This window comes from Cervus canadensis, chromosome 7 (assembly GCF_019320065.1).
Source record: "Cervus canadensis isolate Bull #8, Minnesota chromosome 7, ASM1932006v1, whole genome shotgun sequence".
Taxonomy (NCBI): Eukaryota; Metazoa; Chordata; class Mammalia; order Artiodactyla; family Cervidae; genus Cervus; species Cervus canadensis.
The window spans coordinates 8,943,107-8,959,299 of NC_057392.1; the positions used below are offsets into that span (position 1 = coordinate 8,943,107).

The following is a 16,193-nucleotide window of genomic DNA, read 5'->3' on the forward strand; positions in this document are numbered from 1 at the left end:
AGCCTTATTATTTCTATTCTATAGATAAGGAAACTGAGACTCTGAAGGGTTAAGTGCTTTGCTCAAGCTAACACAGCTGGGAAGTGATGCGACCTGGATTAGGGGTTGGGATGTTCTGACTCTGTAGTTCATGCTGTTCCCAAAGACTGCTGCAGCCTCAGTGAGTACAGCTGACTGAGCTGGTCAAGCCAGCCCTTGATGTCGTCAGGAGCACAGGCACTGGCTGTCTTGTTTTACTAGCGCCTGGGCTGACCGATGACATTAGACATCCAAGCTGGTGCACTCAGCGTCAGACAAGCTAATCTTGGTTTTTGGACCCCATGCTGCATGCCTGGCAGCTCTGGGAATCCCTTTTTATTCAGGCTTCCCAACCTGCAGAAACTACTAACTGGACTGGAGCAGACCTGGCCGACTTCCAGGCAGCATGGCTACTGCTGAGAAGACATGGATTCTGCAAACAGAACACCCCAGGGAGAGGCACTCAGCTTTGAGGTGCTGAGGCTCCTAACTCCACTTTCTGAAGCTTAGGAAAACAGAGCAGAAGCTGTTCAAAAGTGAGATAACAGTATCTTTAATATTTAAGTAACAAAACATGCAGGTCAATACTCAATGCATATACAATAAGACGGAGCAACAAAAAAAATTACAAACCACACTGTAACTACATGGAGGCTTTCAAACAATTCAGTGTTGATAGAGAACATGCTAATTAAAGACTTGATTGAGCCACACCTCAGGGCCTCAGAACTGACCAGGACTTTGCACTGGTGGGAGGGAGAATTGATTGTGCCCACGGCCTTCAATTCAAACCCTGAGGACTCTGAACAATCTCCATGTCTTACATTGCTCAGCTTTCTCTCTCTCAACCCCTACTTTTTTGGTGTGCATGCATCTGCTGACTTTATTATTTTTTTTAATTTTTAATTTTTTTTTACAGAAGGTCTTTTTGGTTATTTATTTTAAATATAGCAGTGTGTACAAGTCAATCCCAAACTCCCAATCTATCCCTCCCTCAACTCTGCCCCTCTGGTAACCATGAATTTTTTCTCTAAGCCTATGAGTCTGTTTTTGTTTTGTAAATGAGCTCATTTGTATCATTTTTTAAGATTTCACACATAAGTGGTATCATATGATATTTGTCTTTCTCTGACTTACTTCACTTAGTATGATCATCTCTAGGTTGATCCTGATTTTATTTGTCCATTCTTTATCCCATCTTAGAGTTTCATGAGTACTGATTTGGTCTTTAAACACTGCTGTCTCAGTGAGAGGGCTTCTCCAGTGGCTCAGTGGTAAAGAATCTGCCTGCAATGCAGGAGACTCGGGTTTGATCCCTGGGTTGGGAAGAATCCCTGGAAGAAGGAATGGCAACCCACTCTAGTATTCTTGCCTGGAGAATCCCATGGACAGAGGAGTCTGGGGAGGCTACAGTCCATGGGATTGCAGAGTCAGACATGACTGAAGCACCTGAGCACGCATGCATGCATGTCTCAGTGAGTAGGGTCTCTGGGTTGGCTATTTGGGTTCTTGGTGAACATGATTCCTCTCTGTTTAACGGGCCATGGTCTGGAGTTCCCCTGAACATAGTCTTTCGATCCTGAAGATCCCTATGAATATTCCTTGTTTCCTTGGAAGCCACTTTCATATGCATGAGGACTTCCTCCCCCACCACCTCAAATAATAACCCACTGGTCAGATTCCCTCAGTGGCAGTACCGCTGCCTGACTAGGTGGTTTTGAGAGATTACCCTGACCACAGTTCCCTGGGGGGGTGGGGGGTGGCCTCTGGTGCTGGGATAGGATGCTGGTGGCCTGGAGGAAGGAGGTTAGGCTTTTGGCAGCAGTAACACAAATGCAGGGAAGGTGGGTCACTGCAGAGGGTTCTTGAACATCTAATGGTCCAACCAGTGGAGGTGAATTCGATGAAGGGAACAGCAAGCAGTGCTACCCTCAACTCTCAGCGGCCTGTAGGCTTGTGAGTGTGGCCGCATGTCACTGGGAAGCATTACATTCAGGCTCATCACTTTTCAAAAAAGAACTAGTTTCAACTCACTTTCTAGGACCTGCTGTGTCCCATTATTTGGTTTTTACATGGATTACACTGATTCTATCATCCATAACCAGAGTCCAGGAGACCTCAAAGGGAAAGAAATAGGATCAGTGAGCATTTCATGAAATTCAGACTTCAATGTGATTTTACCAAGTACAATACAGACAACATCAAAGCAATTATTTTTTCGTTTTCTTCTATTCATGTGCAGGGGTGAGGCTAATTCACAGAGACAGTGTATCATTTCACTAATACATTATTTATTCTAACTATATTTAGAATACCAAATATATTTAGATTACAAAAAAAAAAAATAAAAAGGAAAAAGAAAAAATCCTTTTCTTGTTCCTTCAGAGACTCTTTCTGGCCTGTGACAGAAAGAGGACATGCAGTGGGGAGTCCAGCAGATGTTAGCAGAGGTGGAAATGTTGGTTTCTGCCAAGTGAAATCCCTTTGGCTCAAGTAATGTTAAAGATCGCAGTGTAAGAAAACTCAGATAATGAACTGCAGATATGATAAATATCCCCTTTCCCTATTTCTTCTTCAATCAGTGTTTATTAGTAGCCAAGTGAGGGCTGGGGGTGGGAGGGTAGGCAAAAATCAAATATCAGAAAATGATGTCATTTTTTCCTTTCAGAATTGTTCTGGGGGATGAGTTGGGAAATAGATCATCAATGGGCTGGCGGCTAGAAGGAGGACGGACATTTTGCCTAAGTGATCTAAGTGATTGATAGGAATTCAAACCACATTCTATCATCAGATTAAAAAGGTTATGTCAAAAAAAAAAAAAAAAAAGAAATAAGAGGACTGGAAGATGTGGGCTGTAGCCTCTATTGCCATATGATAACTCAGCCGTTTTGTGATGGAACATTTAGAGACAGAGACATGTAGCCAAGACCATCTGGCCTCACCACAGGGGAAACCAAGGCTTTCTAACTTCCAACTGTGAGTCAAAAGGTATGGGAAATCAAGGTAAAATTCCTTGTTTTGGAGTGAGATCTTGTTGAGGGGTTTCTTCTGCCCCTGCCTGGGTGACTTGGGGGGAGGGCTACACGTAGTCATACTTGGAAGGGTGAGACTGTCCCTCATCCTCTGTGCGGGCACCCCCGTCATATATCTTCTTGTTTCTGGTGCTGGACTCAAAGCCAGTGCTGGCTTTGAAGCCTCCAGGCCTGTAGGCAACGTTGTGACCTGAGGCGTGGTAAGAGACGGCTTTGTAGCTGAAAGAAAAAGAAACACTCTATGACCAACTAGAGATATATTTGGTAGCAGGACAAATTACCCATTTTCTTCAGGATGTCTGACTTTTAGCACTGAAAGTCCAGTGTCCCAGGAAACCCTTAGTCCTGGGTAAACTGAGACTGCTACTGTTTTGGGCTTTGGAACACTGGCTTTTTAGCCTCTGTAGTGGAGCAGAATTTCTTGCTTTGTATTAGAGCTGGGGGTTAGTGACCAGTGAGTTCCATCTGTTCATCAATTCAGATGAGGCTGAACCAGAAACAATGTTCAGGGGAACATGGTTATGCCAAAGAATCATAGAATTTGTAAGCTGCTCAGTACGTATGAGCAACCCATCTCTGCTAATCTGCTCAGTATGTGGATGAGGTAACAGAGGCTCAGAGAAGGCAGATGAGTGGCTAGAGGTCACAGGACTGGTGAGCAGGAGAACCATACAGAGCCAGGGCTCCCAGTCCCAGTCCCAGTGAGAGAAGTCCAATAGCTGTTCTCAGCAGCAGTGCTACTAACATTTTGAAACTGAAAATCTTTGTTGTAGGGGCCTGTCCTATGCTTTGCAGGATGTTTAGCAGTATCCCTGGCCTCCACCCACCAGATTTCAGTTTCACCCAACCCTCCACTCCAGAGCAATAACAATCGAGAGTCTTTAGATGTTGCCAAATATCTCCTGGGGACCAGGGCAGGGTAGGGGGTGGGGAGAGGTGGAGAGGTGGGTACAACTGCTCCCAGCTGAGAATCATGGAGTTACAGAATACTGGAGTTGGGGGATAGCCTAGAGGGCTGTTTCATTTTCCCTTCAATAGCATCACTTCTAAATCTGCTCAGGCTGACATATTCCTGTTCTTTAGGCTTCCCCATAAAAGATAAGGTTCATGATCCTTCTGTAAATAGCATTCTTCTGTATACATACGCTGATTGTTCTGGCTGCAAATCATATGTTCAAATGGACTTGGATCAAATGTCTGATTATATTGGGATGGGGAGACTCACTTGGTTTCCTCGGGGGCCAGACCCCGGCAAGCGATGCACAACAGCACACCCCCAATCAGCGTGAGGCCTCCAGCGACCCATCCCACGAACAGAGCCGCACCAAAGGTGTACCTGGGTGGGGAGACAGTGGCTATGAATGTGGCTGACTCTGCCCGGGCTCTACCCTGTGAATCTGGTCATGCTCATCCTCTTGGTCCCCACTTTCGGATTCCACACCTACTCCAGCCCGCCCCTGAACACACAGTCCTTTGGGTCACAGTCAACTGAATCAGGTGCTCTGAGATCATAATTGGAAATGAAGCTACTCAGCAAAACAGTTGTGAGATTCTTATGCCCTTAACATCACTCAGGCATAGAATTCATTGTGAGTCTCTAATTTCAGAGAAACACCTTAGGAAAATTCCACTTCTTCCCTGTTGGCAAAGGGAAGTGTCTTGAAGGTTTGGCAAGAGAAGTTCAAGTGATATGGGATCAGTCTCAAGTTATTATTTCAGAAGGAATTTTGGTCTCTTGAGTTCTTACTGTGGACCAAGAAGCTTTCATCATCTCTGACTCAAGTAACCCTGGTAACCATCCATGCCAGTAGGAGCATGGATGTTGTTTTTTGAAAGACCTAATGTGAAGAGACCATTATTTCTTCATTCATTTCTTTACTTACTTGGTCAACAAGTATTTATTGATCTCCTACTATGTGCCTCCTACTGCCTGGCACTGGGACAGAGGGGTGAACAAGACAGACACAGACCATACCCTCATGGTGCTTCTGTTTCCAGCCCACACTGAATTCTAACCTGTGGAAGTCTGACTCTAAAACTGGTGACCTTCTCCTTGTGAATTATATCCAAACAGGATTATCTGAGAACAAAAATCTCTGAAGTTGCCTGTCCAAGAGACATGGGCAGGTTCTAAGGAGATGATATAAGAGAGCAATGGTGGGCATTAGCCCTGGATCCCCGGTAGTAGGTGACATTTCCAGGCAGGGGCAGTGACACTAGGCATCCAGATACTGCAGACAAGGTGGGCTCTTCTAGGTAGGGTGACCAACCATCTTAATTTGCCCGTGACAGAGAAGTTTCCTAGGATCTGGGCCTATCAGTGCTAAAAGTAGGTAAGTCCCTGGAAAACAGTGACAGACTTTATTTTCTTGGGCTCCAAAATCACTGTGGACAGTGACTGCAGCCATGAAATTAAAAGATGCTTTCTCCTTGGAAGAAAAGCTATGACAAACCTAGACAATGTATAAAAAGCAGAGACATCACCTCGCTGACAAAGGCCCATATAGTCAAAGCTACAGTTTTTCCACTAGTCATGTATGGATGTGAGAGTTGGACCATAAAGAAGGCTGAGTGCCTAAGAATTGATGCTTTTGAATTGTGGTGCTGGAGAAGACTCTTGAGGGTCCTTTGGGAAGCAAGGAGATCAAACCAGTCCATCCTAAAGGAAATCAACCCTGAATATTCATTGGAAGGACTGATGCTGAAGCTGATGTTCCAATACATACTTTGGCCACATGATGCAAGGAGCTGATTGATTGGAAAAGATCCTGATGCTGGGAAAGATTGAAGGCAGGAGGAGAAGCGGGTGACAGAGGATGAGGTGGTTGGATGGCGTCACCGACTCAATGGACATGAGTTTGAGCAAGCTCTGGGAGATGGTGAAGGACAGGGAAGCCTGGCGTGCTGCAGCCCATGGGGTCACAGAGAGTCAGATATGACTTAGTGACTGAACAACCACCACCACACAGGGAAACCAGGATGAGTTGATCAGCATGCTTCTTAGTTGTCCTTGTAGTTAAGAGACCATGGGAGGACTGTACAGGAGGATGAGGGCATATTATGGGGATCATATCTTTCCCATTCTTAAAACAACACAGGAACACACATGGTGAATGGAGTTCCAGGGAGCCAGAGAGTAATGGATGCTCACACTCATCTGTCTTCCATGATGGTGTTGCTGGAGAAATACCAAGCATATCCACTCCAAAGATGATGGGTCACTTAGGTATAATATTTACATGGCTCTCCTAGAAAAAGATCTTTCTCCTTCAGGAATTTGCTGCTGCTTCTTGCTATGAAATACATTCCTTTGAAGTGGCTAAATGAAAACAGGTGTTGGAATTCCTCTTGCATCTTTGTAAAGTTCTACTCTGCTTGCGACACCAAATTTCAGTGAGGTTTCATCTCCCTCTGCTAGGCTGTGACCCCCATGAGAACGAGGACTTTGTTGTTATTCCAAGAACTCAGAGTGATTCCTGGCACACAGCAGGTGTTCAATACATTTGTAGAATGAATGAGTTAATGAATGAGAGAAAGAGCAGCCATACAAGGAAGAAGCATCACTTTTTCACCTATACTGCACCTCACTCATTTCTATTCTAGCTTTCCCCTGTCCCTAGCTGGGTTCCTGTCACTGACTGGAGATGTGGGGTGATGCTCATTTACATGCTTGGGTTAACAGTGCCTGTTTCATTGCTACCACAATGGGGCCTGTGTAAGAGTGTTAGATAAATACTGTGAACTGTCGCTGTATTTCAATGGAAATGTCAGATCAGCCTCAAGTCATATCACCAAGGATATTTCACTGAAATGAAGTTTATGAATTTACAGATCATTGTTGATTTATGATATGGCATGGTTGCCTCTGATAAATTTTTGCTATTTCAGGCGCTGACAGTCACATTAGGCATATGTGCTTAATCGGATTTTTACAACAATGTTCACTGAGAAATACTGAGTCTAGATTAGGAGGTTACCTGGTCTGAACGGTCTGCACCATCCCCCCCATGCTGGTGTACATGCTAGCTGTGGACATCCAGAAGTTAGTAACCAGCATGTTGGCAAACACAGACACTCCAGCAATCGCACAGAGACCTGCAAGCAAAGAACAAGAAGACTCTGGAGTCAGCTTTAAAGGGATTACATTGTTTGTGAGGCAGTGTATGCTTACATGAGTTTAGATGAGCAGGTTGCGGAATACTCCATTCCTATAACAGAATGGTCAATTCAAGCACTGATTACTGAATTCTCACTTTGAGTTGGGCTGTCTCTTATTTCTACTTGTGGAAGGATAGGTATGTGTGCAGAAAGAGATTTTCCATCTCAGGACAAGGGATCAATAGTACAAATATTAATATTTGGGGCCTGATCCTTTGACAATGTCAAGGGCTCTTCCCTTAAAATCATTTTGTAAAGTCTCAACAAAATAATGCCTTTAAGGATAGAGTCATGTGACTATCTTAGAGTTGAGAATCTCCTATAATGAGGTGAGGCTGGCAGCTAAGAGGGACCTTAGCACTCATGGTAATTCTGTAGAGTGTAATCGAGGCTTAATCTCAGATCTTGAAGCCCAGTGTGTAAAGCTCTTACCCATGTTCAGACTATGCTCAGTAGAGAGAAGCTGTGTTTTCTCTGCCAGAATGATTTTGCTTTGACATTCCCGGATGTGATTCTGAAAGAGGGATCCCCAGGCTCCTTGTTTACCTGCGATGATGAACATGATCCCAGAGGTGAGTGTCATTTTGGCTTTGGCAGAGTCATCCATGTTGCCAATACGGATGCACTTTAGGGCAAAGATGGCCACCAGGAGGCCAATGACACTCAGGATGATGCCCACGATCATCAGGGCTCGCACCGCCTGCAGCATGGCTGTGGGACAAGGGGCAGGGCACAAGCAGACAGATAAGACCACCTCAGCCAGATTGAGTAGGCTCTGGTTTAATACAACAGAGAAACCACAACCAACCAATACCAAACTTCAGAGAGGCAGAAAGCCCAGAAACTGTGAACCTTGGCCTTGTTAGGAGACACGAAATTGTGGAAAGTGCAAAACCATCACTTACACTCCCCTCATGGATGAAAAACATGCACGCAGATGTCTATAGAATGAGAAAACTATGGACTGTTGGAGCTGAGAGTGTCAAGGGAATTTAGCTATTAAGAATATTAATTATTAATATTTCATCTCCTCATTTTAAAACCTGATAATCTGTGTTCCAAGAAGGGGAAATGGCTTGAGTAAGGTGACATTAAAGATTATTGATAGAAAAAATTATTGATAGAGTTTATAGTAAAACTGGGTTGCTTTATCTTCCAATTCAAACATCTTTCTTCTCTAGTCTTTTCACAGGGGCTCAGTGATTCATAGAGTTGTGTCCACTTCCAGAAAACTCAATTTAATTTATAGCCTATAATGGAGCGAAGTCACTAGATGATATACAAAGGGCACTGTATCATTGCCTCTTCCCAAAGGGACTATTAAGGTCATGGTGAGCTGTATTTGGGGCCTATATAAAAAGATGATTATATCAATCTCAGGTCTTTCAGCACAACCACAGTTTATCAGCAGTTCCCTTTCTAGGAATCAATGGAAGTTCTTTGTCCTCTGGGGACTCTCTTGCAGTGACCTCCCCTCCAGATACTTCTAAAGTGGTTTCTAGTTCCTCCTTAAAGTGCAGTGAGTGTTAGCAACAGGTTTTTACTGAGTGAACCGTGCCCTCCCATGACTAGACATAGGGATGACAATAATTAATAGATCTCTGCCCTCATGGAGCTTATACCAAAGTGGGGAAAGATGGTCTTCAAACATGTCTACTACAAGCATAATGAACTTTACAAAAGGAAGACAAATGAGTTCTTGTGTCTTCTAGAGGGAGAGGCCACTAGGTTGGCTAATTCTGGTGGAACAGAACTGAAGAACCACATGAAGCAAAGCAGAAAGCTCTGTCCTATCCAAGTTGTCATAGCCAATTGCTACTTTTAATTGAAAGCTATTAGAGAATTTCCAGACATTAAAAAACTGAATCCATATTTTAAAAACCCTACAATGTAGGTAAAATTATTTAAAGAAATAAAAACTCAGAGGTTAAATAACCTGCCCAGACACACATATCAAAGGAAAAGCAGAGCTGGGGGGCAAACCTGGAGCTATCTCAAAATAGTTATTTTCCCATCACAGTACATTGCTCTGAGGTACTTTATCCTGGAAAAAGAGGCAGAGTTCTGGCTGCCAGCAAGGTACAGGGTTCTGTAAACTCCTAATAGAATGTATCCTTCAAACTTGGAGACTCGGCCATAAAATGTCATCCTCTGAAATGGATGCTAAGAGTGTATAAAGGAATATTCTCCAAAAGTCATCTCAGGGAATTACCTGCCCCAGGAGAGTATTTATAAATGTGACTCTCAAGACAAGGAAGCCCTGGGAGAAATTCTTTCCAATCTCTTTGCAAAGATTTCCATGTCAAATACGGCCAATATCCATGGAACTGCCTGCTTATTCACTCTAAGATGTGTATCGTAAAGCAATTTGTCATGATGGGAGAACTGGCAATCAATGAAAGATACTGAAAAGAGAGGTAGATCATGCAGAATTCATTAAAGAGCCTCCTGCTGTGTCTGAGGAATGGAGCCCTGGGAACTTTCTCACCAGGTAGGGAGATGATGGAAACCAGATACTCTAGTTCTATGCCATTGACCCCTATTTCCTTGATTCTTCTCCCTAAGAAACTTCTGATTTTAACTTTGCTTCCTTGCTGGGAAGAGATTTCTATAGGCATCCATCAACAATCTTGGTCCTGTTAACAACTATATTCCCAGGGTAAATGTGTTGGTTTACAGTGTGGATCAATCTTCTAGGATCTGACCATTCACTCCTGGGAGAACTGATGAACATTGGCATCTTGGGCTTTCAGCTTTCTGATGCTAGTGTCATGGTGACCCCAGGAAGCTGAAAAGAACTCATAAGGGTTTAAGAATGGCCTTTGGATCTACTCCTTAAGAGGGCTCTAGCATGTTACCTCCATTTTCCAATGCCTTGCCCAATGGCTTTGTTGGCCTCACACATACTGGGAACAAACACCCCATCCATTCCCTCACTGGCAAATGCAAGCATGTGTCATCTGTTCATGTATTCATTTACACCTTTGTGTATTCATTCACTCAGCATGTTGGTATACTCTCATAGTCATATGTTAACATATTCATTCACTCATCCATGAATTCGTTCATTTATTCATCAAAATATTTTTAAGCTCAAATTCTCTGCCAAGCTCTTTCCCAGGTGCTGTATGAGGAATAAAGTTTCATAAGAAATAATCACTGTCTTCAAGCAGTTTACAACCTGGGAAGATTATATTTCCGTTGGAAATACTGAACCTTAAATGTCTTTTCACCTTGGAAGTACCTTGGCTAAGAAATCATAATAGAACCACTTTCTGACGTCACTTATTGTGTGGTTCTAGTTCTCTTTCACACACACACACACACACACACACACACACACAATCAAGCTTCAAAACTGTGGTTCAAGAAGGTTAGTTCAGAAGAGGACATTTGTGGGGAATCCCCAGACTTCAGGAAATATCCTTAGGGCTCTTCTGTTTTTGAATGTTGCTACCAGAAAACCGGACATATAAGAGGAGGAAGAGACATTGACTTTCCTTCTATCTTGTCCCCATGGGCCTTTTATGAACTTCAAATATACTCAGAAGCCTATTTGAAGTTGTAATAACTGCTCTTGTTCTGATATCTTAAACCTTAAGCCATTCAGAGAACAAAATCTTTTTTCCATTTTGGGAAGCACCTGGCAAGGCGTCTGGTTAAAACAACCAAAAACTCGATCAGCCAACTAACCAACCAACCAACGAACCAAACAATATTAACAAAGTAGAATAAGGAATGTCCCTTCCTCATTCTATGAACATCATATTTATCCTGAGCAGGGATGGGGTCACCGAATCTCTTTCAATTGAGTGGTTCTAGTATTTAGTCTGGAAAATATATCATATATGTGCTGTGACTGTGGCTGTGGCTGAGATATGTGGTCTACCCTGGCCTTGTTGGACTAGAAGGGATGGTGATGCCCACTGGTGGGAGGTGTTAATAAAAGCTCTGGTCTTGCCTGGTGTGGACAGCAGCTGCTGCTGTGTATGCCACAGGAGCCCTTGGGTACTGGAGCCCCAGTCAGTCTGTTTTGGCCAGCCTTTGCGTTGGGCTCTCAGATGCCCTCTTGCCTCTGCTGGGTCAGGTTAAGGTCAGAAATAAGACCTTATTTCTTTTCTGCTTGCTCTTGATTTCTGGATTTCTGATCAACACTGGTACCTGCTTTGAATCAGGTCCACTGTGACTTTGAGCTCCTTTTTATTTAGAATCTCCTTCTATGGATAGGATTAGCTTACTCCCACCACTTTCTTTTAGCCTGTAGTTGGACAAAGACAACCCAGTTTTATATTCTGAGGAACCACTGTCAGAGCCAAAACTCTGAACCTGGACGGATGAATTAAGCTCTTCCTTGCTTTGGAGACCCCTTGGGGAGGGGTTCTTCTGAGGGTGGGGGCTGTGACGGGGGCAGTTGCCAGAGTGAGGGACTATGTTCTTTACTATTCACTGCTAGATTCCCTATGTTTAGTAATGACCATGGAGGTGCATGGTGGTGACTGGAAATTCCTTTCCATCTGGAAGACTCTACCATCCAGAGAAATGGCTCCCGAAGGAGGTACATTTCTCTTTTAGCTACTCTGTGTCTTATTTGATATTCTGAGCAAGAGGCATAGGCTTATCAGCTGATAACAGGTGAGTCAACGGGCTCTATAGACTGATTCCCTGCACTAAAGGTGTGACTACAGCATTCTTTTCAATGTACAAAGACATATTATCAGAGCTGAAGGGTGGGCAGGATTCAGAGTTGACAGAAGCAAACAGAAAAATGGGAACTGAATGTTCCTTCCCTGTTGCTATATGTCTTATTCTCCCAAAGTAGCTATGAACTGACAGGCAAGGTGTCTTTGGACATGGTTGCCAATCCTGGCTGTACCTTAGCATCTCCTGGGGAAACTTTTAGATAAATATTTATGCTTTGCCCTGATCCCTAAGAACTTTCATTTAATTGTTCAGTGACATAAAACTGCAAGGAATAATCTGAGCAAAAAGCCCTCAAGAGGGCATAGGAAGAGGTACTCAGAATGGGGAGCTGAGGGGAAAGTTTCTAGTAGCTGATATCGCTGAGCTGGCTGGAGGGTGGGGGTGGGGCTGGTGAGACAGCAAGTCACCAAGTGCCAAAGCCTGGACATGGAGTCTTCGTTGGGATGGGGAGGGGAGATGACCCATATCTTCAGGCACAGCTTGGCCTCAGATTGGAGGCAGGTAGGTCTGGTGGAGGAGTCCAAAGAGGGGGATCCCAGAAGAGGGCAGTCTGAGGCCAGACCTTAGAGGAAAGGCCTTCAGAGCAAGGTGGGAGGGCCTCGATTCTCCAGAGATCCTGGGGAACCCATGTGGAGGTCTTAGGCATCTCATGAGATCCCACAGACTTCATGATACCTAGTGAGTGTCATTAGACAAGTCTTTTAACCTCACAGAAGCCAAGTCTCCTCAACTCTGGAGTGGGATAGAGAGATTTCTTGCAAAGAAGTGTTGTGAAGATCAGATGCTGCTTGGTCCCAGCATAGAACTAAGTCAGGATCTATAAGATTCGGTTTCTTCCCCTTCCCTAAAAAGAAGCTATTTTTCCATAGAGAACAAAGTAGTAGTTACCAGTGGGGATTGACGAGGGGTAATTTAGGGGTAGAGGAGTGGAGGACGTAAATAGGCTACAAGGATGTAGGGTACAACACAAGGAATGTAGCCAACACTCAGTAACAGCTGTAAATGGAAAATAATCTTTAAAAATTGAATAAAAATTAATTAAAAATAAGACAATTTAAAAAAGTAGTTATCTCTCTCCAACTCTACATGGCTTTGGCTTGTAGTAACCGTGTACAAACTTGAATCCTTTCATTTGATAAAATACAGTTGAGGGTTTGAAAAAGCCATGTGTGAGAGAGTGTGAAGGGCAGGAGTGGAAGATTTGAGAAGAGGAGGAAGAGAAAGGCCTGGACCAACGTAAGGAGGAGATCAGGAAAAGTGGGCTTAGGATCTGGTGGGCAATGAGCAGGCTGATGCAGTGTAGGTGTATTCTGTCCCTATTGCCTTTTCACCTCTAAGGTGGGCTCCAACTACATAACTCTGACCATGTATGTTCCCACAAAGAAATGATGCCCCACCGCTGACCAATTCATGCTAGGGTGTGATGCCCCTGCTATCAAATTAACAACCTTGGGACTTCTTTGGTGGTCCAGTGGCTAAGACTCCATGCTCCCAATGCAGGGGCCCAGGTTCAATCCCTGGTCAGGAATTAGATATGATATATTCTAATTAGATATTGTATGTTCTACATTTGGAATTAGATACTAATTTTCAATGAAGATTGAAGAACTCAGGGGCTTCCCAGGTGGTACAAGTGGTAAAGAACTTGCCTGTCAATGCAGGAGACATAAGAGACGTGGGTTCAATCCTGGGTCCAGAAGACCCCCTGGAGAAGGGAATGGCAACCCACTCCAATATTCTTGCCTGGAGAATCCTATGGACAGAGGAACCTGGGGGGTTACAGTCCATGGGGTTCCAAAGAGTTGGACATAACTGAAGTGACTTAGCACACGTTTCTCTGGCATACATGTTGCAACTAAGAGTTTGCATGCTGCAACTAAAGATCCTGCAAGCTGCAGTGAAGACTGAAGATTCCAAGTACTGCAGCTAAGACCCAGTGCAGCCAAGTAAATAAATAAACATTAGAAAAAAAAACCTATAGTAACAACCTCTACAACCACAAGCTGAGGAGGCATCCTGATTCCTGGGTCTACATAGTTTTGAGAAACAAGGAGTCAGAGCAACAGCCTCCTTTTACACTCAAGGTACAGGTTCTCTTGGGCTTTGTAGATGTGTTCTCAGTTCTCTGTGGAATCTCCTTCAGATGTGCCATAATGTGTATACATCAGATGTTTGTCCACATACTTTAAAAATCATGTTTGTGCTAAAACATGTCTCTTTTTTGAAGAAAGGGAAAGCAGCTTAACCCAAATCCAAGAGGTTCCTCCAGATCTCATTTCAATTTTACAACTAACTTATACTAGCTCTACCTTTCAGGGCCAATTTCTTCCACTGGACATTGAGGAAAGACATGCTGGTTCCACAGCATCAGGAGTGCTAGACTTTATGTGAAACACTAGCTAGTAGTAAGAAGAAATGAACAAGATAGCTCCTTTCGAAAGGATACATAAAAGAGCAGTTTCAGATTTTTTTTGCTTATGGATTTCAGATTTTGTGAAACTGTTCCCTGGGTTAAATATGGTTTCCTTAAACACCCCCATTGCTGTGTGTGTCAATATGATTGACAGGTTGGTGGGAAACTCCCTAGCTCTCCAGTGGCTGTTGTTTTTGCACATTGAAGTAGTAAAGGGGAAATGCAGTCAGTTGTGTGAAAAAAATCAAGACCTTCAATGCCTGCGACATGGCTGAGAATCAGTAAAGAGCCCAGAACACAGGGGGATGGGTGGTGGAAAGGAGATAAAAAGGACCTTAAATAAATCTTTACTTTAGATATTTAGATTCATAAAAGGCATCTGACTTTGGAGAAGAAAAAAAACCTGGAAGATCAAACATCCTAACTGAGAGCTTTGGGTGGTGTAGACATGACAGTAATGATTTAATGATGCCAAGAGCCAGATCTTGTAGAGACTTTTCAGAAGATCCAGTGGTTAAAATTCAGCACTTTGAATGAAAGCAGGGAGAGTTAAATCTCTGGTTGGGCAGCTAAGATCTTTGGATGCCGCAAGGTAAGGCCAAAAGATAAAAAGAGCCACATCTTGTAAACGGGTCACAGAGCACCTTTACACAAATGCCTTCCTGTGAGGCACTGCAGACCTAGAGAAAGCCAGGTCAAGAGATGTAGGTGGCCAAGCTATGCCCTGGATCCCAACTCATCTGCTTCTAAACACAGGATCCTGCTACAGCAGCAAATTGAGTCCTAAATTTGCAAACATGTTATAGAAAACATCACTTGACTCTGATACCATCATGGAGGCCAGAAACATGAGTTTGCCAGGCTTTTGCCTCCTCTCCATCCTGTCCATTGACAGCCCTTTGCCGTTTCCTCCCACAGTCTCCAATCTCCAGGGAGGGGAAATGGGAATTAGTATTTTTATAAGTATCTTTATACTTAATATTCTTGATTGTGCATTGTTAATGACATTACTATCAATGGGTCAGAGTGCCAATGCACCCTCTACTTTTATGTGCTCAAGCCTAGACCAATCCTTTCAACCATAAGGAAGCCCCTTCTAGCTGGAACTAGTGTGGGCAGGAAAAGACACAACTTGAAAGTCTTTCAGTCTGTGTTCATAGCCTACTTCTGCCATCCTATATCCATGGGAACTTGGGCATGTTACCTTGCCACTCTCTCTGAGCCTCAGTTTTCACTTCTGTAAAAATAAAGCTAATACATATTCCCATGTATTATTGTGAAGATTAAACTGGAGAGTTTACGTGCAGTCCAATAAACCATAGCTGTTTTCACTTCCGGGCACTGTCTTTGGAGAATTGCATGCTACACTGGCTGTTTGGAATCCAGTGCAGAGAATCCTGGGCTATAAATTATACAATGCTGGTAATATACAGGTAAACAGTCCTGGTACCACCACCATTTACCTCATTCATCTCTCTGTAGGTATAGTACAGCTAGATGAATGGAATTAAGTTACTCTATGGCTGTCAGTTCCAACAAAATGTGATACACTTTTATCAGATGAATGAAAAGTGAGATTTTTGCAAGTAAAGAGCAAAGAAGAATTGAATAATTGGTAGTTGTGATTATGATGATTAAAGCATTAGAATGGTATCTACCTCATGCCTTTATAACACTTAAAGCCTTACTTGTCTGCAGGAGGATAATATTCCTCCCTGAGTTCTAGGTCAGAATTAAACTCTCTGCAACCTTCCATTTTTACCTTCAGGTATTCTTCCCAGCTCCTCTGCTTCAGGTGTCTCTTCCCAAGGCCCTTTGTCATGCTCAAGAATATGCTTTCAGCAACTGTTTCTGGTGGCCACATCCCCTCC

The 16,193-nt window shown here is 43.5% G+C and overlaps 1 protein-coding gene across 2 annotated transcripts in view; it reads right to left on the bottom strand.

Annotated features, from left to right (window-relative positions):
• Positions 1 to 555: 555 nt before the first annotated feature.
• Positions 556 to 16,193, bottom strand: part of CLDN18 (claudin 18) — a 28,179-nt gene continuing 12,541 nt past the window's right edge. For both annotated transcript variants that reach the window (XM_043474321.1, XM_043474320.1), the window contains exons 2-5: positions 7,755 to 7,919; positions 7,028 to 7,145; positions 4,276 to 4,386; positions 556 to 3,269 (exon numbers count right to left, since the gene is read on the bottom strand). In XM_043474321.1, the coding sequence (XP_043330256.1) occupies positions 3,098 to 3,269; positions 4,276 to 4,386; positions 7,028 to 7,145; positions 7,755 to 7,919 (566 nt within the window). In that variant the 3' untranslated portion in view covers positions 556 to 3,097. The remainder of the gene's footprint in view (positions 3,270 to 4,275; positions 4,387 to 7,027; positions 7,146 to 7,754; positions 7,920 to 16,193) is intronic.